This window comes from Cupressus sempervirens, chromosome 2 (genome assembly GCF_028749045.1).
Source record: "Cupressus sempervirens isolate cs-2001-9-10 chromosome 2, ASM2874904v1, whole genome shotgun sequence".
In the NCBI taxonomy this organism is placed as follows: domain Eukaryota; kingdom Viridiplantae; phylum Streptophyta; class Pinopsida; order Cupressales; family Cupressaceae; genus Cupressus; species Cupressus sempervirens.
The window spans coordinates 412,813,391-412,839,748 of NC_143119.1; the positions used below are offsets into that span (position 1 = coordinate 412,813,391).

The 26,358-nt window shown below is 34.7% G+C and overlaps 1 protein-coding gene across 4 annotated transcripts in view; it reads right to left on the reverse strand.

Annotated features, from left to right (window-relative positions):
• LOC149572858 (fumarate hydratase 1, mitochondrial-like) overlaps positions 1-26,358 on the reverse strand; it is a 94,821-nt gene that overhangs the window by 47,430 nt on the left and 21,033 nt on the right. For all 4 annotated transcript variants that reach the window (XM_089813934.1, XM_089813931.1, XM_089813935.1 and 1 more), the window contains 5 exons: positions 12,658-12,768; positions 12,171-12,254; positions 11,435-11,533; positions 11,150-11,200; positions 11,023-11,072 (listed from right to left, as the gene is read on the reverse strand). In XM_089813934.1, coding sequence (XP_089670060.1) covers positions 11,023-11,072; positions 11,150-11,200; positions 11,435-11,533; positions 12,171-12,254; positions 12,658-12,768 — 395 coding nt within the window. The remainder of the gene's footprint in view (positions 1-11,022; positions 11,073-11,149; positions 11,201-11,434; positions 11,534-12,170; positions 12,255-12,657; positions 12,769-26,358) is intronic.

A 26,358-nucleotide genomic window follows, 5' to 3' on the forward strand; every position in this document is an offset into this window, starting at 1 on the left:
AAAGATTGTCTTCCTAAAGCGAGAATGTTTCTTTGGGCAGCTATGTAGAAAGGAATCTTTGCAGCTAGTTGGTTTCAGAAAATAGGATTTGAAGGACCTGTTGTTTTCTAGGACTACTGCAAATGTACTAACAATGCCATTGTATTGATTGTGTTCCAAATGCAAACGAAGGCTTATCAATATGAGAGGAGGAGACATGTCTCATGAAGAGAAATGTCTCTACGGTTAAACATCACTAGTTAGCATATTAATATAATAGTAATATAAATAACCATATATGTAAGTCATCTTAAGCATATATGTAATCTTAATATGTTAACCATATATGTAATATATTATTATATTATTATATAATAATATATAATATATATTATATATATAAGATATTTATCTTGAAGATGATTTACCATCAACAAGGTATCTCATGTTAAAATCAATCCAATAGAAGCTACAATCTTAACACTCCCTCTTAGCTAGGGAGGATTTATAGAACACATTATGCTCTCAAGAATATGAAGAGATATCATCTCAGTATGGTATCCAATTCACTATGAGGCTAAATTTCTCACCTTTCATAACACACAATTGAACTAAATTCCGTAAATTAAATATAAGCTTAAACACCACCTTAAGTGTGGTCTATAATAGAAACTATGTCATGGTGTCCAACAAGATCCAACCCAAAGAACCATCACAAGTTGGATATCATGGTGTTCGGCAAAATCCGGCCCAAAGAACCATGATAACAACTCTACCATTTATAAGATCGCCGCCTTACAATGGTTACCTTCTGTCTATTCGTTATCATGACTTCCAGCACTCTAGGACGATAATTTAATGAAGTTTTTCATGATAACAGGGTTACCATTGATAAGATCGTCATCTTATAATGGTTACCTTTTGTTTATATGTGTCAATGAAAGATCGTCACCTTTCATTACATATCATATGTGAAATTGTAACCATCATGATCCCAGTCAGAGGGTGGTACAAAGGCTTTCACCTTAATTTTCTCTCACAGAGAAGAATGCATTACAAGGAGTTTCACTTAGAACTTCTCCTCATAGAGAAAAAAACATTCACAAAGGATTGCACCTCGAAATTTTCCCTCTGAACAATGAACCTAGGAAGTCAAATCCAGTAGTTACTCCCTTTGGAGCTTTTTCCGCCTAAGGATGCATGTCGAACTCCCTCTAAGTATCAATCTTCTAAGCTCCTACGTTGCTTTAGAAGAAGTGTCATACTCCCTCTTAATGTAGAATATCCTCATAATCTCAAGTTCTCAACCATCAAAGATGTTTTCTTCAAGAGTCTCACTTTATCCATCTTGATCATTAGGGTCTTTGGAGCTACTATCATTACACTGTTTGCACAATATTTGGTAGCATATATAAAGTACCAACCTTCTTTTCCTACAAGATCATCTTTAGATACAAAGGAAAAGATCAAGGTAAGTAACTCTTATAAAATTACAAATAAGAGAGTGACTACAAAGAATAGATAAATGCAAAAGATAAAAATATTTATATGCCAATGAAGATTTAAGAATTGTCTTTTTAGATTATTTGAGAATGGAACATTTCCCCTCTAAATAAGGTTCAAGTGGGAATGGAGCATTGAATATTATTCCACCCACAATATGAAATTTCCACTCATTCTTATATTGTTGAACAATTTTGTATCAAATATGACAACTACTTTCTAAGTTCGAACTTTCTTTTCGTCCAAATATTTATTTAGTTTAACACTAGAGGCAAACATGTCATTCCATTTTATCAAACTCGTCCATAATACACCAATATCTTGATTAAGTATGATTGTGCCACATGAATGACTCTACAACTCATACATCAAGTTTCATTTATCCAGGAGAGCCTCGTAGATGGTTCAAATGAATTCTTTAAAACTTCATTAACATCTCACAACAACTCAAATTTCCTTACAGTAACTTTTGTAAATACAAGTGACATCATTTAGAAGTCATTACTTCCTCAAAATGTACACAGGGGGTAGGCCCATTAAAATCACATGGCCACAATGTATGAATCACGGTCCTCTTGACAGTGATAATTTATTGATTCATGTCATGGTTTACTCCTTTTAAATCAATATGATCAAGATCATCAAAGGTTGACTAAATCATATCCTCCATCTCACTCCCTATCTTTCAAGGTTGCCCATAATGAAATGTCAAGCTTCCTCTGCCTACAATAATATTCTCAGAGGAAAAGATCAAAGCATATAGCTCTTATGGTATATATTAAAATAAGAATGCTCACATTTATTAAGATGTTAGTAATTTAACTCATGCCTGTTACTAACAACATAAATGATTATAACATAACTCTCTTTATTTTATATGTTTAATAACATAATACTTAATGGTGTATAGAAGTCAAATATACATTTGAATCATCATATATTCTCATAATGAATCTCTTTAAGTTTAACAAACATAAATTCAAACCAACATATATCATTTTGAATGAATGGATATATACAAATACATACATACATACATACATATATATAATATTTGACAATAATCTAAACAAAGAACATTATATATTATTGAACGTACATATTTTTAACTATAACAAATATATAATAAAATGTCTAAAATCATATATTTATACATATACCTTAAGGTTCGGTGCTCAATGCCTCTAAGACTTTGTCCTCTTTAGTAGTTTCCTTGGTGGATATAACAATCCCACTCAAAGGTATCCACATGATGAACACCCCTTACCAATGTGGCACATGAACTGCTATATAACATATCTCTCACGGTTTAATATGTGCATTCCTAAAATGACTACCTCATTATTTTTCTACTTCCAAACCATATGTTGTCATGTCCTTGTTTATCCATCATTTCATAGGTTGATCGTCGTTCGAGGGACATTTCTTCCCCTACAATCCTCGTTCTTTGATCCCTTCTTGATTAGGTCATTAACTAATATGCTGAAACCATTTACTAAATAATTGATCATGTGATAATTCTTTCAATTATTGAGCTTTCAACTCATTGTCATCTCTTGCATATAGATGATGACCTAATGGAATCACAATTGTATTTGTTTAACTTTATTTCTTGAAAATTGTATATCTACACTATTCTATTGATTATCACTAATGGTAGCTTCTTAATATAATAGTAGTTATCAAATCATAACATATAGATTCTTCACTTGTACTCGCAACCAAGACTTTATGAATGGATTTTAAAGATTGGTTGCAACCTTCAGCAGTAGTTGATGTGATAATGTTTATCATTTTGTGTGTTGACTATAAGAATGTTGGGTGTCTGCGTAAACCCAATTGTCCCTCATCTCTAGTAGAGAGGTGTGTTTCGATATTGGCTATCATGCCTCTCTGATTTTTCTGCATTCATTTCATTGTCTCCAAAAGGATTATATCGCCCATAATATGAATTTATTCTAAGAAAGTTACCTTTCTCTCAAACTCTAGATACTTCCACGACTCGGACTACAACGGGATAGATTATTGCTTATGAATGTTGTGCCGAATTAAGGGGGATCTCCTGTATATACTCACTAAGTTAATGGAAGTAGGAGGTGCCTACAGATTCTTTAATATCAAATGCTCCCATTCAAGAAATTGTTTCAATCAACCATCGTTACTCCCGCAGGCATCTCCATGTAATGTTTAGGGACGTTGTATATCCTCTATATCATTTGCCTCTCATCTACTTCGATTTGACCACCTCTTTGCTTGCGTATATCATGTATTTTGTCAAACTTTATTTGTCCATGTGGACATTCAATGCCAATGTGGAGCCATGGTAAATGGGATTCCTTCAACGGATGGCGCTCAAACAATTGCCCAAACTTTTGGTATGGATGAAATGTTTTAATGAAATCAAGACTCCGCCAAGGTTTGCATAAATTATTATCCATGTTAGTAATAATAATCTTGACTAAAGAATAGCCTTCAAGTATTAAGGAACGACCTTGATATTTTGCTTCAAATAGACCAATCGAGCGGACTATGAACACTGTCTTTCTATTTAATTAATATCTCCAAATTTGAACACCCGATAAACTCCCTCCAACTATAGTTTTCTTTAAAAATATCCCCTTACAACCACATCTAGGAAGCCACAGTATCTTACTTTTGATAACTCGATATTCCCATTCACTCCAATACATTTGCAAATATGATTTTTGAATTACTACAACACTTTCCAACAGATTTTATTATGCAATGTATAAATATTCACCATTTTTTACAACAAATATATTATTCTTTGTGCCATAGATTTGTGAAACCTCATAGGCTAGAAGCGAATCTGCTCTGATACCATGTTCTTTTCTAGGATTGTTGCGAATGTACTAACAATGCCATTGTATTGATTGTGTTCCAAATGCAAATGAAGGCTTATAAATATGAGAGGAGGAGACATGTCTCTACAGTTAAACATCACTAGTTAACATATGAATATAATAGTAATATAAATAACCATATATGTAACTCATCTTAAGCATATATGTATTATTAATATGTTAACCAGATATATAATATATTATTATATTTATTATATTATTATATAATTATATATAATGTATAATATATATATTATATATATAAGATATTTATCTTAAAGAGGATTTATCATCAACGAGGTATCTCATGTTAAAATCAATCTGACAGAAGCTACAATCTTAACAAGACCATCAGAATGCCCACTATGTGAGCAAAATGAGGAAAATGTCAATAACCTATTTTGGGAATGTAAATTTGCTCAGAAATGTTGGGAATGATTAAACAAAACATTACAATGGCAATCAGCCTGAAAGATCCCTGATAGATGCCCTTGCTGATCTGTTGTAGTTTTTAAATTAATAAACTATATTTTCCTGTGATTTCTTTGATGGTCTTGAGAATAGACAGAAGTTGCAGAAGGTTTTGTTTTTGTTTTGTAATTTTTGATAGTTTTCACAATAGTAATGAATAATGAACAATAAACATGAGAGGAGACTGAAAATAAATAAGAACATAGAGCCAAATCAGAATTGCTATAAATCATACCAGGCAGATTTCTGATTTATAAAGCCAAATAATAAATCCAATGCAGTTCCAAGGAGCTTACATCCAACAATGATGCCAAACTGCTACAAATGGCAGCCGTAAAATTGCAAGGAATCACGTCCCAGCTGAAAGAATCAATCTGTAACGCTGAAACCATAAATCTGCAACCTGAATCCACAATAAAGAATGGTGTACTCTATCCCTGATAGCAACGCACACTGTTTGAAGAATCCAATGCCAATAACTGCTAAGGGCTACGTCCCAGCCAATCCAGAACCTAGGGTTTGTGTCCCAGATGAAGAATTGCTCTCTCAGAGCCAATTCACAAAAACAAGTTTTTCAATATGCAAAAGATAATAAGAAATTAGGTCTCCATCTCCTTATATCCCCTTCCAACTGTAAATCGAACCCTAAAGGGAAATTACACTTTGCCCTTTAAATAAAATATAATAAAATAACATTTTCCCAATTAAAGTCGTCCATGCTATAGGAAAAACATTACTTTATTAAAATTCCATAGCTGAAGGCACCAAAAAGTCTACAGATAGTAAAAATCATGTATAATAATTCGAGACCTTTCCAACGAGCTATAACACATAGGTGTACCTGATCAACTGAAGCCAAAATCCCCTTATTACTCCAAAATGGTTATATTATTTACCTTATTTTAATTTATTTAATCACCAACTTAGGAAATATTTAAATATATTAAAATATTTCCCAAATGGTCCCAAAAGGCCCAAAATGACCAATCAAACATGAATCTGACCTTGTCACCTGTCTGTGACTAATGCCGGACAAGATGTGTCCACTGGTAGTCCATCCCTAAAATCTAGGGATGCTCCTAAAAAGTAGAAGACAGCCCCAATCAACCAAAATTGAGTCCCAATGACTCCCCTGCTGTGTGCACCTCTAAGAGAACTGTCACTGAACTGGGAGTTCCTCCTAAAAAATAGGAATGCCTCCTAAAAAATAGGAGATGCACTCTAAGTCTCCAAAACGTCCCCAGAGGTCTCCAAATGCCTCCTAGACCACTCCTAGTCAATCCCTACAAATTAGGAATCCCTCCTAAATTGTAGGAAACTGTTGTCTACTGCTCCAAATTACTTGGGAAGCTCATGCATGACTCTCAAAGTCCCTGGGTTGGTTCCCTCTACGCTCTGTTGGCCTATGGGAACCAGATAATGGACCAACCCTGCTAGAAATGTTGTCACTAAGGAAGGGCAGAAATTGGGAACATGACACAGCTAGTGCTAAAAATTTCATCAATCATCTAAAGTCTTGGCCTATTCTAAAACAAAATGATACTTATGGATTATTATGGGTCATATCCCTATCAATTATAACTTGGGAAATCTGGAAAGCAAGAAATAGAAGGATCTTTCAGTATAAAAAGATGCATGTGGAATGTATACTATCCAAAATAGAAGGGAGCATAACTAAAGTAGCTCATAATAGATTCAGAAGCATTCATCACTTTGAAGGCTCCTTTAGCAAATGGGATGAAGATCTCAAAAAGGAAATCCTAGTCTAATAGTCCCTAATTGCTATGATAAAGGAGGTAACAATAGCAAAATAGATAGGATAAATTGTAAATGTAATCCCTTAGATATAAGTTAGTGTAAACTAAACTTTGATGGAGCTTCTAGGGACAATCCAGGAGTGGCAAGAATAGGTGGTATTATACATGATCACAATAGAAAAGTTATCATGAGATATGCTAAACCAATAGGAATCGCCACCAACAATGTGGCAGAATTAGAAGCATTATTGGAAGATATTAAAAAATGTTTAGAACTAGACATTTAAAACTTAGCAATAAAAGGGGACTCACAAGTGATCATAAATGCCATTTGAAATGGCCAAGCTTCTAACTTGGATCCTTAACTCTAAGAAAACTTTAGTGTAGCCCATATATATTGTGAAGGCAATGTTTTAGCGGATGCACGAGCAAATCATGGAGCGAATGGGGAATGTATTTTAGATTTTCCTTAAGTCGTTTCATTTTGTTTTAATTATAGAAACTTTGAAATGCTTCTAAGGTTTTTGTGGTGTCCGTAGATTAGTACATCTAGCACTATATAGATTTCAAGAAGATTTAGTGAACGATAACTTGTTTAATGCTTCCCATAATAATTTTATTTTTGAATGTATGGTAATGTTCTTCAATTATAGAATAGTGGCATGTTGTGATGGTTAAGTTGTTGAGTTGTTATCCTTGCCATCAAGGTTCAAATCTAATGGGGATGAGGTCCCCCATTTGTGGCCTCACTGGTTCATAGCTCCAGGTCAAAGCGTTTACCCCTCTTTCAAAAAATGTTCTTCAATTATAGCTATGGTTGACTTGCTTATATGTTATTCAGAAACTCCCAATCTAAGATTCAAGATATTTTAGTGGAAAATGCATTCTGTTCCTTTTGATAAACTTTATAATAGGCTAAAAAGTCTTGCTATAATGAGAAACATTGCAAAGACAAGTAAAATGTGTATCAATTGTTAATTTGATCATGCTTATAACTCAAATAGTAATGAAGGATCTTAGCCAGAAAAGTTTGTAGGAATCGAAGAAATTCGGCTTTGGCATGGGCAAAATCTACAGTAAACTTGAGGTCAATAAATGAAAATTTGATAATGTGCTTTATGTTACAAAGTGACAACACTACAATGTAAAGGAAGATATGCCTTCTTAAGCCCTCTAATCAGCAGAGGCATATGTACACTCACTTGAAATCAAAATGTAGAGGAAAGAATGCCTTCCTATAAGTCCTCCATAAACGAGATAATTGTAACATTCTAATAGTCAGGGCGACCACGCCCCAAGCTAGATCGTGGGTTTTCTTCCCCATTCATTTTCTCTTGGTATCTACCCTTTGAACAGGGACAAAAATGCAAAAACGTAGAAATATAAATTTTTCAATTAATAAATATAAGGCATATGTCGTTTATTGATTTTTTTTTTAAAACTATGAGCCATAGTGTAGTGCACAATGTATCAACATTCCTTTCCTATCTAGGATAAACTATGGGTAGATGAAAATTAGCCATTGTGTAAGTGTAAGTCTCTCATTATGTATATGTTAGCCATAATGTAAATGAGATATGCAAAAGCTAGAAACTATATATAAGTGACATACACTAGAGCTAATCATTGCGCATATGTGACATATGATAGAACTCGTCACTTGTACATGGGACGTATGCTAGTGCAACTCACTATGGATATGTTATATATGTTGGAGCTAGTCGTATATGAGATACAAAAAAACTAGACACTATAAATAAGTGACATACGCTGGAGCTAGTCATTGTGCATATGTGACATATCCTAGAACTTGTCACTTGTACATGGGACGTATGCTAGAGCAACTCACTATGGATATGTTACATATGTTGGAGCTAGTCACTATATATGTGTGATGTGTATGAGCTAATCACTTGTGTATATGTGATCTATGATTAAGCCACTCACTCTACAAATTAGAGGATTATGCAATGATATAACCCTTGTATATTTGTGATGAATGATCAAGATTTGAAGGTGAAATCAAAGATCTTGTATAAGAGGAGAATGAACTCCTTCTAACATTCAAGGAGGGACTACAAAGCCTCTGATTTCCCACGAGGGATACATAGGTAGCGCTATCAAGAATAAACCCTCTAAGCATAGGTCTGGGCCTAGGGGGGATCCTGGCCTCAAGAGGTTACCACCTTTCAGTGTAAGCATAAGTGGTAGCATAGAATTGTCACCATGTAAGAAACCAAACCCGTACAACAATGGAAAATAATGATCGAACTCAATCTATGGTTAGAAGTGGTGACCAACGGTTTTACCTCAGCATTTTTAACTCCTCCACAATATAGTAGAATAGCAATGTAATAACATGAACGATCAAAAACTCAAAATTTGTAGTATGCTTTCATACACAATCAATGGGATATTAAGTTACCTGAGTTACATTCCATGAGGGACGTTTAGCAACAATACTCAGAAAAGTCTATATAGATCCGGACTTATAGACTGGGCATTTTACAAAATGAATACCAGATTAAGTAACAATGGTACCCGGTTGTCGTGAACTACTTATCTCTTCACCAAGATCATGACATTGGATAGAGTTCGTTGCCAACCCGCTTAGTTTAGACCCCCGGCAGCGTGTGTTAACATTCCCAATGCTCTCGATTGTGCTAGTGTCACATGGACCTATTATTCCATTTGTGCAACCTGCAGTCTCTGTGGTTTCCTACGTGAAAGTTAGGCCTCTTATCTCCTCTCTACGGTGAGATTATTTAATACTGACACCTTCAAATCCCCCACGTTATGAGTCAGTTTGCTTGCGATTTTCAATACCACCTCACTGCTCTGCTGATAACAGTAATGGCCACTAACTCACACTTTGTCGATTGACCCTGCTACCTTTAGTTAATCTCAGAAAAAACTTTTCCTATATACGTGTGATAAATGACTTACTTCTAAATGTTGCCCACAGCTATGATGAACACTATGCAAGCTCCACGTTTGGTTATGGGTGAAGCCTTTGATGAGTTGTTGGGGCTACGTCCAACTTCACCACTATCTCGAGGGGTTTCGTCCTCAAGAGTAACTAGTCACATTTAAGCAACCTTTTGTATTTTGACCAATATCATATTTTTCATGGTGTCAATCCTAAGGAAGCTCATTGCTTTTATAAACTCAATATGAGGGGAAGTACAAACAACTAGGCAATGTGAGATAAAAGCCATTTTCGTCTTTAAGTCACTTAAATTACTTTTCTTGTAAAATGACTCGAAGTCATAAAGTAACTGTATAAATCCACTTTATAAAATAAAGTGACTTAAATATAGAAAAGCTCTTCAACTTAAATATTTCCCCAATGAAACCAAATAAACTCTTGTGAGTGGCTAGCATCCTCAAGATTAATGTCGTTAGCCTATCCAGATGGAAAGATAGACCAACAAGGCGCCAGTAAGGCCTAGCACAGAGAAGGGGACATTACACACCACCACAGTGATTGAAGAAATCGTAAAGCCCACACTTCTAAGCTAGAACAAACATTTTTGGATGATGAAGGTGGTACTTGTTGTGAATTGAAAAAAATTAGTAGCAGCTATGGGGCATTTGTTAAATATCCGAATTCCACACTGTTACATTTATTGGTTATTTACAAGAGTATATTTTGTGAAGCATAACAATAGTGTGTTTCGAATTTCAAACATCTAGAACATTTTTTGAGAGTCAAATTAATCATGAAATAAAAAATACCCATTAAGAGTCTTTGAGGATGATTTGGAGCACCCCTTCCATCTTGTCAAACAGTTTACTAACAGTTGAGTGTAACTTTTTCAATCAATTTGGTGATGATTTGGCTCAGTCAAGTCTTAACTCGTGACCTTGATGATGACTCAAGTTTTCACAGAATAGTATATTTATTTACTATATTTCCTTCTGAGTAGCTAAAGTCACGGCAAAATCTCTTCTCTCTAAATTTTCATCTTAACCAACCTAATCGCACTATCCTCACCAAGTAGTTATTGAGTTAAAAATGTACTAATGATGAAGTACAAGCAGAAATGTTTCAATTTTTATATGTATTAGACATGTAAACCATGCTACTAGGGAGAGAACATTGTTACCTATCAGTGAAATTTGCTAGCTAGAATGGGGACTAGAGTTACAACTGCAGCAAATAGCCGAAGAAAAGATTTATAGAAACTCTTCATTGTAATAAGGCATCTACCAATCTAAAAAACTAAGCACGTACAGTTCAAAGTCTCAAAACATCACAGAAAATTCAATTGATGGGTTGAGATATAAGGAAAGGTAATCCCTAGGAAATTATTAAAATAGTGACAAGATCTTGAAATAACATATCTATTCAAGTATTATGTTTTCATTATAATAGTTGAACAATAAATTACTTTAGAGAAAGTCCAGAAGAAGGCCCTGGTTACTCCAACGATCAAAAATCTTACCCTTTTTTTGTGTTGAGACCAGTTCCAACTGCAGTCCCTCCTTGTGCAAGCTGTCATAGCAAGTATGATTTGTCAAAAAAATTATATGAATGTGTCACATATATTATAAAAATTGTGATAATTATACCTGATACATGTGAGGTAATGTGGTCGTGACACGTTCAATGCCATATTTCACCTGTATATTTATGACATAACCGAAACTCAATAACTAAGGCTTCTGCATAAATATCAACAAACATTTTCATCTTAATTCCCTCAGAAAAGTTGTGCTTGATTTATACCTCCGACCCATTACCATAAAGTCCAGGTCTCAAGGACATTCACAAGAGGAATTATACAAAAGGAATTCTAGAAATAGGTAAACTTAAGATATTATACAGAAAACGGTAAAAAGGTTTCAGAATGACACCTGTGTAGCATAGCCACTAAATTCTTGTCCAAGTGTTAGAGGTGTTGCATCTTGAGTATGTGTACGCCCAATCTTCACAATATCTTTAAATTCACCAACCTAAGTTCAACGTGTCAAAATTACAGTAAATGTGACATAAAAATCTTGCAAAGTATTTATTGCATTGACTGTTTGCAACACAAATAATATGAGTCGGAACAACAGACACAGACAATCAATACAATCAATGTAAAACAAATAATTCAATCAGAGATATCAATAGCTATGGGAGCCCCAAGTAAAAGATGAACAACCAAGAGGATGCAATGGAGAAGAGAAAGCAAGTAAAAGGAGATTGAGTGATCAAAGGATGCATTTCTATGACAACTAACTCTATGTAAATGCGGTTAGATAGAACTCCAGGCATTTATAAATGCTCCATAGTGGAGGATCCAGCAAAGATTAGAATCAAACAACAAAAAATTGCATACCTGCAAAGGTAGAAAAAAGACAAATTACCAACCTGAACAAAATATTGTGCATCTAATACCGAAACAAAACTGGAAAGTAAATAACAGTATGTGAAATTGATTCGTCCAAGAGGTCAAATAATTGAATATCCATAATTTTCAAAATAGAAAACCAGTTAAATTCCTATAGGAATCAAAAATAAAGACCAATTCAGACAAATCTATCTGGCCCAAAAAGTATATAAATGTAACTGCAAAACTATCTTTTGACTAGCCAGACTTTGTACCTTTGCATCCAATGCAGCATGTAGTTGCTTCAAGTTTGGTATGAATTTTGAATTCATTTCAACTGCTGCAGCAATGTGCATAACCTGTCAGGATTTCAATCAATTTCAATTTAAAGAGCATGAAACAGTAAATGACTTCTAATAACCACAACATATTCATTTTCATAAAGGTACAAGCACACAAAAACCACAGAGATTTCAGTATAATGTTTAATATGCAACTCTAATTGTACTAATGATTCTAACTCATGATTTTAAAACAAAAAACCATTTGCCAGGTAGATGTTGTGTGTTATGTAGCAAATTCAATCATCAGGTCGTCAACCTGTAATTAAGTATTCAACATTTCATCTACATATTTTGCAGACGGACTACTAAATTAATGTGGAAGTCAAATAAGTGTTTTATAATAAACAAGGCTTTGATAAGCTAGTCAAACCAAATTTATAACCATTCCAGTATAAATTCCAACTTAAAATTCACTTACAGTGGGAAACGTATCATTTGAAGACTGGGACTTATTCACGTGATCATTTGGATGTACAAATTTGTCACCACGTGCTTTCCCAAGAATCTCAGCAGCGCGATTTGCAATAACCTGTGAGGTGCCAAAAAAATTAAACATGTGATTATTTAATTTTAAATGGTTACAAGCTAGGAAACCCAAAACAAGGGAATCAAACTTAACAGAAAACAAGGAATCATCAAACAACAGTCCTTACTTATTAATATTAAAAAATGTCAAGGCCAATATTCAACATTATTTTAATTGCCATTTATGAACTTATATCAAAGCTCAGGAGTAGAATTATAGAGAACGAGATGGTCATGTCTAAGAGGTGAATACAGTATGTACATCTTAAAATAGACAAGACATTTCTTTCATACATTGGTATAAAATGCATTCCTGAAGGATTGCACTCAATGGCTAAAAGGGACCCTATGATATCCAAATAACATAGACAGTCATCAAACCATGGTCCTGATAAGCAGTTATCTCTTACTTTGCAGCTATAGTTAATATAGTGTGTATGGTTGCAGTAGCATTGGTAAAGGATCTCTAATTATAAGACTCTAAGGGAGTGATTAACTTCATGGTCGACTTTGTAAGGTGCTTAAAAACAAACACCCGACTTAGCATGCCCAGAAAATATTAGAACTCAGGGGAAGACTAGATAATTTTATCAAACAATTTATAAAATATATTTTAAATAAACATACTTCAAAGAGATGTTACAAAATTTGTCAGAAATATTATTGATTCCCATCATAAAACTCAAATTAGAGTTGAATACATATTGTAGACCCCATTGGGGTTGAGGGGTAGCACCCCTCATGATGGCTTGGGGCAACACCCCTAGCACTGGTTAAGGGGCAGCACCCCTCATAGGGGATGGGTACAATGCCCCCAATAGGGTCAAGTGGCAATGCCCCTCATAGGGGTTTGAAGTCAATGCTTCTAGTGGGGTCAAGGGGTAACTCCTCTAGAAGGAGGCTTTCCATTGAAACAAGAGCATCAATAGAATTAAAAATCCTATAGAAACCTACAACCTTGAATCAATGTGCACTTTTCTGCAAATTCAATCAGATTTGGGCATACTAAATGTCATTTAGTACAAAGATTGTGACAACCTAGTGCTCATGGATCAAAATCTAAGGGTCTAGGATGAATATTTCCCCTTGTAATACAAATTGTGGACATCTTTCTATTAATGTCTTCTTGCGAGTATAGCCATTAAACATTAGTTACGACAATTGTAATTTATTTCATCATTAGCATCCATCCAAAAAAATCTGCACCAAAAAAGTGGCTGCTTACCATGCTAATCCCATAAGCATCTCCTCCTAAAGCATGTAAACAAGGCCGCCAAAGAAAAAAAAATTCCTCAAAGTGTACAGTCAATAATTCCACTGACCCAAAAAGATTTGTCCATTACAACATTTATTGTTGGTAAATGCAAGGAAATAAGAGGAGAGGAAAGAGCTCTTTTCACAAAGAGGAGCGGCAGCATTACATAGAATCAGAAAAGTATTATAATCTCTACCACATTAAATGGTACAACTACTAGATTAAAAGGTAGTATAAGAAGCTCATTAAGAGCTGCAACAACTTTACTTAATAGCCTACACACAACTAACCAAGAAAACTAACAAGCGAAACACTGAATTGCATCATTATTAAATTTTAACATTCCCCTGATGACCAAACCAGAAGGATCCCGATTCTAGAGGTTTAGTCATTAAACTAATAAATGGCCCTAAAATATGGGAAAATGGCAAGAAGTAAATGTGCGAGAAAGCATCTTGAAAACATGCAAATGAGACTATTGTGAAGAAAGAACAAAGTGAACATGTCCTATTGTAGAGTTATAATTTGTTTGTTTGTCTTTTAAGGTGATGCGTCTAGGTTTTCGAAGTCATGATCAAGGTCTTTGTCAAAGTCACACTAAAGCATCGAGGCATAACAAGTAAATGCTATTGAGACAAAGTCTTAACTACAGATGGGCTTTAAATAGGCTAAACTTCAACCAAAATGCGAACACCTTCAATTACATGCTGTTGACAAATAATTGCAGAACCACCACCCAAAATCTGACACATTAGAATTTAGAACACCCAATGAACTAGAAGAGGCATAGTAAGAGTGCCATTATATGGTATTCTGTTTTAACCTGCCTAGACTTATGATTGTATTGTGGTCTCCCTAGTGTAGCTTGTAAATCAGAATAAATAAGTATGTACAAAGCAACATTGCTTGACCTAATGCCTCCGACAATTACTTTACCCTAATTTACATCCCACAAATAATGCACTCTCTCCAAGAAAACTAAACGAGGAAAGTGTTGTTTGTAATTTATCTTATTAGAAGTAATTGTTTCTTCGATCCTAAAACATAGCTAACATTCACTACCAAAAGCTTCATGCCATTGTTGAGTGTAATTCTCAAATCGCCCATTCCCTCAACTATATATGACTTGCAATCACCAAGTAGAATAAAATGCTTGAGACTATCATCAACAATAAACCTAGCAAGCCAACCCTTTCAACAAGTGAAGCACCTAGATGCACCTAAAGCAACGAACTAACAACTAATTATAGCATTGGTTGAAAGATCAATCAATTGAAACTTCTATCCGTCTTAAAAGTATCTACCACATTAAGCTCCATTCTATTGCTTCTTGTAGGATAGATCATAGTATAATTCTAGCAGCCATTCTTCACAAGCCCAAATTGTTTAGCAATACAAGCTCTATACTTTTCCTCCTGGTGTAGATGAAGGATGAGAACTATGGTTTGCACCATGAGACCATACAACAAGTGCACTTTCTATTAAAGTTTAGAAGTGGCAGGAGATTTCTGAGTACCTGTGATTGCATCAGTATTATATTCAAGATATTTGCTATGTAATTCTCTGCTGCATTATCTAATCCTTTATTACGATCAGGCTGCAAAGATTCTTCATTTATGGACGATCTTTCTTATGAAAATCCATGCCTTTTGAAGATCAAGAAGTCTTCAGCATTGGCTAACGAAGAGACTGTAAATGGATATTGAAGAGTCGAAACATTGAAGAGTCAAGACAACGAAAGGTCAAATTAAAGAAGGGGTCTTCACTTCACAACAGCAAGATATTGAAGGGTTAAGGCAATTTTATATAATCTTTTGGAGAAATTCATATGGGATGGATATTGATATCTTCTGTTTTTTAATATTACTTCAGTTTGAGCCTAGAATTTGAGCATAGTATTTCAGACGTTGCTTATTCATCAATAAAAAGATTTTATTGTGTGGTTGAGTTTAATGATATTATTGTGTGGTTGGGTTTTTCTCCTTCAAGTTGGAAGGTTTCCTAGGACAAATTTTTGTATCTTAGTGTTCATTATTTTGTTTTTGTTGTTCATCTTCATTTCTAGTCAAAACATTAACATGGTATCAGAGCAGGTTGATTAACAGCAAATGAGGATTATTCAGGCATGTTCAGATATTATTTTTGATTTGACGAATTTGTCTGATGCATTTTGCATAAGCTGGATTTTTTGAAAGATGAAAAACTTGTCTGTGAGGAGCTGGACGAAAACTCAATTCCTCCTAAAAGTAGATTCAAGATGGAATTCACACTACTGTAAAATCTGCAAAATTGGTAAAGTATTCATCATATGATAAATCTGTAATAAGTTGTGATTGACTAAGAAAAATTAATTGGGAGAATTAATGTTGATTATTGTCTGAAATTAAGGTTGCTTATTTCAGAATAGTATAGCTATTGAAATTATTGATCTTATGGTCTCAACAATAAAATATGTGGGTCCGATATCTGTAATACAAACAAGAGACAGTATATAAAAAGGATATCTAATTTAGAATCAAGCTTTGAGTCCAATTCATAAGTCGCAGCTTCAGAACTTCAAGTCTGAAGTTTAATGTTTGCTGAGAAAGTTAGAAGAGTCGACCCAAAAATACTCTATTATTTGCTGTGAAATAAATCTAAGGCAATTATTCTAGGTGCATATATTTGGTGGGCCAGTCCACTGAAGACTAAATTTGAGGGTTGGAACTATATTTTCACAGACTCGTTATACTTTGATTATATTTTATTTGGCCCTGTTGAAATATTTTATCGGGCCCATCTTTAATTCAAGAAGATTTCCCAAGGCTTGGAGCAGATATCAAAGCTCAAGATGCAAATTGTGAACAGCTCTATTGGAACAGCAATCAATATTTTAATCCTAATGTTCTGATATAGCTGGGCAAAATATTGCATTTCTATTGGTTGGAGAGGCTACGGTGAAGGAAGAAGGTATGCCCATTGAAACCTAGTAAAGCAGGGCAATAAATATTCATGGCACAATCTTTTCCGTGAAGAGTTGGGCTGCTAATAACTTCACAGTCCACATGTTCAGTTGATGGTATAAAATTATAAATAGCTATGCAGTACATACTTCTAGCTGTCAAAAGCCATCACAGGAAGCCCAAAGGCATAGAGTTGACAGCATATTATTTACACAGGAGACTAAAATTTTCCAACAGCTGGAGTCATTTCAAATGTACAGGAATTTGCTGAACATGGGGGTTAGAAAGGTTCGCTGTTCAGTTGATGGTATAAAATTATAAATAGCTATGCAGTACATACTTCTAGCTGTCAAAAGCCATCACAGGAAGCCCAAAGGCATAGAGTTGACAGCATATTATTTACACAGAGGAGACTAAAATTTTCCAACAGCTGGAGTCATTTCAAATATACAGGAATTTGCTGAACATGGGGGTTAGAAAGGTTAATCTGTATTGCAGCTGTGAAGACGGGAATGACAAATCATTGTTTGTATTGCAACACTCAAAGTGAACATCTAAGTGAGGAGGATTAGTTACTACATTGCCACTAAAGATGGTAGCCAAGTCTCAGGCTCTACATATTCATCTTGCATGAGTTCTGAGCAATAATTTACAGACAGTGAGCTTGTATCTGGATGTTAATATAATCTGTGGATTCCTTATTTGCATTTGGCAAGGCATGTCCAGTATATTGTCTACTTTAAGTGTGCAAATACTCTGAAGTGACTCTTCATTTATATATCGAGCTAGAGATTCAGAGGGAACTTGAGTGACAAATGGAAGTGCCAAGTCCTTTGCAGAGCATGAGCAAGCTCGTGAAGCAGAGTGCCTTGAAAGCTCTTTGTTTGGTCAACTATTGGGGTCATAAGTAATTTATCGTGATATTCTAAGCTGTGAGAATGCTGCCCTTGCTGAGAGGGAGTCTCAGTATCAGCTGCTCTTATTATGTTTTGCAACGCTTTTTTATCTGAGATGGAAAAATTTAATTTAAGGTGAAAGCCCTTCTAATGCATTTTTCTTTGAGAGGGATAAATTCAAGGTTGAAGCTCTTGCAATGAGTTTTTCTCTAAGAGGGAGAAATTTGAGGTGAAAACCCTTGTAATGAATTTTTATGAGTGGAAAAAATTTGGGGTGAAAGCCCTTGTAATGCATTTTTCTCTGAGAGGGAGAAATTTGAGGTGGAAACCCTTCTAATAATTTGAGAACAAGAACGAGAAATTCCCTTGTAATGCAATTTTTCTGAGAAAGAGAAATTTGAGATGAGAGCCCTTGTAATGTATTTTTCTCTGAGAGGGAGAAATTTGAGGTAAAACCCCTCATAATGCATTTTTCTCTAAGATAGAGAAAATTGACGTGAAAGTCCTTGTTGCTATTTCCACTCATGGGAGTATCCATAATGGATGTCATGTTGAGAGATTCCATGACAAAATCACGCTGAGTGACAACAAAGAGGTCCTCACTTTGTAACGACAAGATAATGAAGGGTCAAAGCAATTTTATATATTCTTCAAGAGGAATTCGTATAGGATGGATATTGATACTTGTGATTTTTATATTACTTCAGTTTGAGCCTTGTGCTTGGTCATATTGTTATTCAAGTTGGAGGGTTTTCGCAAGAAAAATTGTTTTCTAACTTAGTTCTCTTTTCTTTTGGAACATGTATATATATTGGGCACCCAAAAATCCTAAGATGACTTATATTGGGTTTTCCTTAGTAAAAGCTTCTTCACGAGTTTTATCTTTAAGGTAGGAGTGAGGACTTCTGTTTTGAATATAGACAGCAGTACAAGAGGCTTCTACCCAAAGATAATATTTTAGATTTTGATCAAATATCATAGCTCTTGCAGCTTCTAAATTGTTCTATTCTTCCTTTCTACTACCCCATTTTGTTGTGGTTATAAAGAACAGTATACTCCCTTTTAATTCATGTTTCTTTACAAAACCTTTTAAAGAAATCTGAGGTGTATTCCCCTCCATAATAAATTCTAAGAGTTTTAATTTAATGTCTTGATAAATTTTTAGTTAAGGTTTTAAATTCTTTAAATCTCTTTAGGATTTCTTCTGATTCTTTGCATTTTAAGAAGTAAATCCAAGCTTTCCTAGAGAAGTCATCTATAAAAAGTATATAGTACCAGAATCCTCCAAGAGAAGGAACAAACATAGGTCCACATAAATCTAAGTGGATTAATTCCAAAACATTGATAGTTTTTTTCTAGTGCTATCATGAAATGGACTTTTGGTGTTCTTACCCAGAGTGCATCCTTTGCATATGCTTGAGTGATCTTTATTCAGTTTAGGTAAACCAGTAACCATCTTCTCCATAGTTGACAAACTTTTGAAATTTAGATGTCCTAACCTTCTGTTGCATATTTCATTTATATCCGCAGCTTCTTGAATTAAGGCTTGAATAGGTCGACTAGGTTATGAATTTAATTCATACAAATATCCTTTTCTTTGACCAATCAATTTTGCTTTTTTAATTGAGGAGTTTTTAGCCCAAGTTATGACTTTACCGTCCATGAATGCAACATTATGTTCATCATTTGCAAGTGTTGTAACCGAGATTAGATTCCTTTTTATTCCTGGTACATAGAGTATTCCCTTGAGAAGAAGAGAACTACCCGACTTTAGTTTCAAGATGCAATTTCCAATTCCTTTGACAAAATGTGTTGAATTATCACCGATGGTGACTTCGCCATTAACCTTTTCTGATATAGTCTAGTGCTTCTTTGTATCCTGTAATATGTCGAGATGATCCACTATCAATCACCCATGCTTTACTTGAGACTTCATTTGATAGTGCCAAATACGATACACGATTCTCAGGATCATAGTTATCTTCTTTACTAGTAGTATTTGTATTGTTTACTTGTTGTTTAGAATTCTCAGGGCAATTAGATCTGTAGTGTCCAAATTTTTCGCATTTGAAGCATTTTATTTTGGATAGATCTTTCTTAGGTTTGTCATTCTTTTTATTACCCTTTTTCTTCTTCAAGTGCTTCTTCTTGCCGTTATAGGAATTTGTGTTAAGAACATGAAGTTCTTCATCTTCAATTTTCAACTTCCCCCTTTCTTAAGTTTTCTAGATTCTTCCTGAAGACAATCTCCTTTTAAGTCTATTGAAATCAGGAAGATTGTCTCTAGCACTTATTCCTTGTGCAAATGTTTCCCATCAATCTGGTAATCCAAGTATAGCCATCAGTGTCAGTTCCATGTCAATAATTATGGTTCCTATACTTGCAAGTTCATCTCTTAGACTGGCAACTCTTAGGAAGTAAGAATTCATCGATTCTCCCTTCTTTATTTGTATATGATTAAGTTGCCTTTTTAGTGCGAGAACTCTAGTTGCATTGTTAACCTCATATGCATTTAATAATGCTTTCATCATATCAAATGTTGTTTGATTTTTCGTTAGCATGGGTACTATCTCATTTTTCATTCCATCTAATATGATCCGTATGGCTTTCCTGTTCCCTTTACTCTAGATGGTTTTATGAGGTTCAACGGCATGTTGTTTGGATGCTGAGTCAATAAATTGTTTTACATCATTTTCTTCAAAAATAATCATGATTCTGAATTTTCAAGCCTCAAAATGTTCTTTCCCATCAAACCTATCCTCGGGTTTGATTGTGTATGCCATTGAAGATAGAAGAGTGATGCTAGATATCAAGTCTGATTATTTAATTTGCAGAGCCTAGGTTTGACTATCAAAGCTCTGATACCATGTAAATATTCTGCAATTTCTGAATATCAGATCTGATATAAAACATTCTTAGACTTGCTGTTCTGATCTTCTTTAATGTCAGACCTTGAAAGGAGATGATAATATTAATTAACTTTCTGAAAATGTATTGATCACAGCAAGAATCGATTTGAGGCAGAGTTGCTTAAAGGAGCAGACTTGTAATTTTAATGTGTGTCCTTTAACTACAACAATACCCTCCATATATATAATAACCAAAGGGCATGTCCCTTAAAGGGACATGACCCTATCTAGGTCGGCCCACAAAGACTTCTCATAATCAGCGCGTAGAAAGGAGATTAATTTAACAGCAAACATAACTAATTGTTAATGTTTCTAATGCTAACTTAGAGTCACCCTAAAAGGACTGCCAATCATGCCTATTCAAAGGGCAATGTATTAATAGCCTTAACAATGGTTTTATATGCTCTAAAAGGAATGTGCGATCTGCACAATCAGACTGTATGAGAATCAAAAGCTATAGTTTTAACACCTTCTCATCTACTCGTGTTTTTTAATATTACTTCAATTTGAGCCTTGTGTTTGGTCATATTGTTTTTTCAGACTTCTGCTAATTCATTGATAAAGTGATTTTATTGTGTAGCTAGGTTTTTCTCCCTCAAGTTGGAGGGTTTTCCCAAGATAAATTGTTGTGTCTTAGTGTTCATTATTTCATTTTTCCTGTTTACCTTCGTTTCTGATCAAAACATAACACCTTCTAATCTACTCTTGTTGTCATTCCTTTTCCAACAAGATGGAACTAACCTTGTCAAAGGTTATAGTCTGGCTTTTACCAATAGGAGAGTTGCAAATTTGTTAACAGTTAATCCACCCATGTCCTTATTGCCTATTGCTTTGTTGACAAAATAAGATAATCACTTAGATCCTTGATTTCTAGGAGAAATTCTGATAATGCCCCACCCTTATGTGTTTTGTAGGAAAACAGTAAATTCTTCAAATATAAGACCTGACTTTTCAACTTGATACTTCTTTTTCAGATTATTCTATAGTGTTAAGTGCAGATGGACTTTCTGAACTTTGGAGATTAAATCATCAGACACAGACAACTTAAGCAATAATAGGACTTTCGAGTGACATTTCTCAAAATTATCCAGGTTGGTTGCAACCTTGGTTCAATCTCTAGGATAATTCCATCACACATTGGATACTTCAGGATAATGAATATTTTGCGATTCCACATGCTACAAATTTATCTGATGAACTGTTGTGCCTCCAACAGCACTAAATTTTAAATATTGGCGAATATCTAAAAGAAATCCTTGGAACTCTAACAGCCCCTTTACTTTTGACCTAGAAAACTTTCGCGACAATTTTTAAGTATGATCCTAGAAATTGTCCAAACCCTCATAAATCTGAAAAACCCAAAATATTTTGAAACCCTACTTTATAGATTTTCCAGGTTCTATGAAACTTGAAGACAACTAACAAACTGAAATTCATGAAGCCAAATCTGTAATCATTTTTCCTTTAAAGGATAGAATTTTATATAATAAAAATACCAGGAACTTCTGCTCTAGTGGGGGCTGCATAATATTAAAGTTTCTCATTTTTGATAGCCCGTTGTGCCTTTTTTTTTGCTACAAATTGGACTACTAATCACTAAGGAAATTTATTGCAGTTAACATGTTTACTCAACTTTTAGAAATGTCATTTGTCTATGTGCTAGAAGCAATTTTCGGACAACCATACTGTCATTGAAGCTATGCAATCTATGGAATTTTGCTCATATTTTGCTTGCAATTTCCCATTGGTTTGAGTCTTCAATAGTGATTCATCTCTAACAACCCTGGGGGCAGAAGCGGAGGCGCGTGGATGTCAATGCTGAAGCAGAGGAGCGTGGAAGCTGGCCGGAAGCAATTTCCGGCCAACCAGATGAGATTGAAATGGCCTCCGATCGCATTTGGATGCAACAATGGCTTCCAGACACATCTGGTTTTGTCACATCGGGTTGGCCAAGAATGGCTTTTGGCCAACTTTCACATGCATCCAAGAGCCTCCATTCGCATCCATGGCCAAAAACACAAATTCATGCACTTTTTGCATTTTTTTCCACTTAAAACACCTATTTAGCACATTGGCAAAATGATCTTTTTACCTATATTTTGCTTGGAAGCCCTAAAATGGCCCTAAAAGAGGTCATTCGACCACTCTTTTTTGCATTTTGTTTGCAGCTCCTCTCTTTTCTCATTTGCTCTCCATTTAGGCCTTTTGAAGGCAAGGTGATTATTTTCAAAGAGGATCATTCGTAAAGCAAGAGACAGCGTCCACAAAAAAGTTTTAAGCAACTAAGGCAACCATTTAATCCCATTCTTAATTTCTTTAATGATTTTTTTCAAGTTTTCTTTAATTTAAATTTATTAGAAGTAAAGCAAGAGTTTAGCTATCTATTTTGGTAATTTTTTATCATTCCTTTGCACTTATATGCTTGATGTTTATTCTTTTGCACTTATATGCTTGATGTTCATTGTTTTTTTTAATTTAAATTTATTTAATTTCTTATTATAGGCATATTAAGAAATTATATTGTATTGTGAAAAAATGGCCACCATCGGTAGTCAAAGTTCAGTGGGCCAAGCAGTTGATACTTTTAAAATTGATGTAGCATCTCCTTTGGGGAGACATAACACAAGAATGTCACAAGTTTCCAAAGGTAGATTCTATATTTGTAAGTGTAATTATTATCAAAGTAACAAAGGCAAACCATTCAATAGCTCTTATTCTTGGGTCAAACTTCATTTTATGGGCCAAGCTGGTAAAGGATTTTCAATGTGTAAAGGCACAGATGGGAAGGGGTTGTCTAATGCACAAATAGCTTCATTTGTTGAGAAGCAACAAACTGCTCATAAATTGGTAAAAAGTTCAAAACGAAGTTTTTATCAACCTTCATTCTCAAAGAAAACAATGCAATTACTCAAGGAGCCAATTGTATCCTCCAAACACCCATTCTTACAAGTACCTATACTGGAAGTGGAAAAGGAAGAAGTAGAAACTATTTCCCGCAAAAGAGGTCCATTAGACAACACATCTTAAATAGAGGTAAGAGAGCTTACTGATCAAACCATTGCATGATGTCTCTGTGCCAACAGTCTTCCCTTCAATTTAGTGAGATCGCCATATCGGAAGGAAATGGTGGCAGCCATAAATAAAGCACCAACTGATTGCACAAGTCCTAGAAATGAAAAGGTGCGTACTACTTTATTGACAAAAGAGAGGCTTTGGGTAGATAGATCTATTCAACCAATTAGAAATTCATGGAAAACTTTGGGTGTTTCTATTGTTTCAGATGGATGGAAAGATATGAGCAACCGGCCATTGAATAATGTGATTGTAGTGTCACCCAAAGGGGCAATGTTCTTTAAGGCAATTGACAGTGAAGGGGAAGTGAAAGATTCACAATTCATTTCCAAATTCTCATTGAGGCCATAGAGATGGTGGGTAGTGAGAATGTAGTTCAAGTGAATACAAATAATGCAAAAAAAATGTAGGGTGCAGGTACTTTGGTTGAGGGTCGATATAACCATATTTTCGGACACCATGCATCGTACACTCTCTAAACTTGGTCATGCAATAAATTGGCACCCAAATAGATTGGGTGAAGCAAATATACCAAGAGGGAGAGGAGATACAAATGTTTGTGACGAACCACCACATGTCACAATTCATATTTAGATCATTCTCCAATTTGGAGTTGCTAAAGGTAAATTCAAATTTGCAATTTGCAATTAGTAAATACTAAATTTATTTTCTTTATTTTATTAAATTATTTGAATATATTTTGTCATGTTCAATATTTATTGACATATTGTTATGATTAACTTACTTAGGTGGCTGAAACCCGGTTTGCATCTCATACTATTGTTATGAGACGAATTATCAAGGTGCAAGAGGCATTAAGCCAAAAGGTTATTTCAAGCCAATGGGTTATATGGAAAGCTTCAAATTCAGAGATGGCACAAAAGGCCAATGCACTGATGTTGGATGACAGTTGGTGGGCTCGTGTGCAATTTTTACTAGATTTCACAGACCCTATCATGACTATGCTCTGCTTTGTTGATTAGATCAGCCTTGTTTAAGGGATGTATATAATGGCATGGACACAGTGGTTGAGAAGGTAAAACTTTCAATACAAGCACAAGGATGACCCCACAAAATGTGAAGCCTTATGCGATCAACTTGAATCAATCATTCGTCATTGTTGGGATAAGATAACTAAACTATTGCACCTCCTTGCATATGCCTTATCTCCAAGCTACTATAGTGAGGAAGTACTTGGTATGCTTGATAGAGTAGCACCATATGTGGATGAAGTAGTTGCCAATGGGTACTACAAAGCTTTTGCAAGACTCTTCCTAGATGATGAGACTCAAAGTTAGGACAGAATTTGGATTATTTGCTGTGGAACAAGACTTGGTCCTCTTGCAATAAAGGACCAATGTGACATGGGAGCTAACACATGGTGGTACCTCTATGGTCAACTATTCAAGCATCTACAACCTCTCGCAATCAAAATCCTCTCCCAAGTAATTTATTTTTGGTTTTTTAACCTTTTTTTTCCACATGTATTCTACAAATCTTTAAATTGGTTTTCATTTTATGTTTTAGCTTAATAATTAATTTTTAATTGTAAACATTGTTTAGGTTGCAAATTCTTCTACTGCTGAAATGAATTGGAGTACATACTCTTTTATCCACTCAGTAAAGCATAATCAATTGGTCTCTAGAAAAGCTGAAGAGTTGGTTTTTGTTCATACCAACTTGTGTCTTTTGTCATGTAAGGAGGATCACTGCAAGGGGAAGCCAAGCTTTGGGATGTAGAACCTGAGTGTGCAAACTTGGATGCAACGATTCAAGATCTTACCACAATCGTGGATGACCATGTTGATAGCATCATGACACATGGTGTATCTAGCACAAGTAGAACCGTTTTCGGTTTAAATGATCTTGAACTTGCAGCAGTTGGAAGAGATGAAGATGATGATACGTTTTTTGTAAATCCATATGATTCGAATTTGGATTTATAAACATTGAATGATGAACTATATCTTGACTTTGTAGTTGTGATGATTCGCTGATTTGCACTAGAATCATGAACACTGATGTTTATGATATTCATATCATTGATATGTTTTATATTTTATTATCTTATTGAGTATTTGAATATGTATTGGTGAAGTTACAAGCTATCAAATGTTTTAGTTTTGTATATTTCTTTCATTTATTTGCATGTACATAGTAGAACTATATATATATATATATATGAAAAATAAAATCATGAATATACGCATCTGCATCCCCCAAAAAAAAAATCATGCACCTGCTTCCAACATCCACATCCGAATTGGTAACTTAGGTTTCACTCATGCAGATGTACCTTTGCATACCAGCCCATGATCTGTGATTTTAAGTGTGAAAATGAGATTATTTTTACTTTTCCTGCTACACAGTTTTGACGCATCTTCTGCCCATATCTGTGTCCTAGCCAATCTTGTGATCACTACATCTTCCCAATGTTCTCTGCAAAATCAAACCCTGAATAGGAGTATTATAATAATGATAAGAATTCTCTTTGGAACATTGTTGAATCATATATTTATT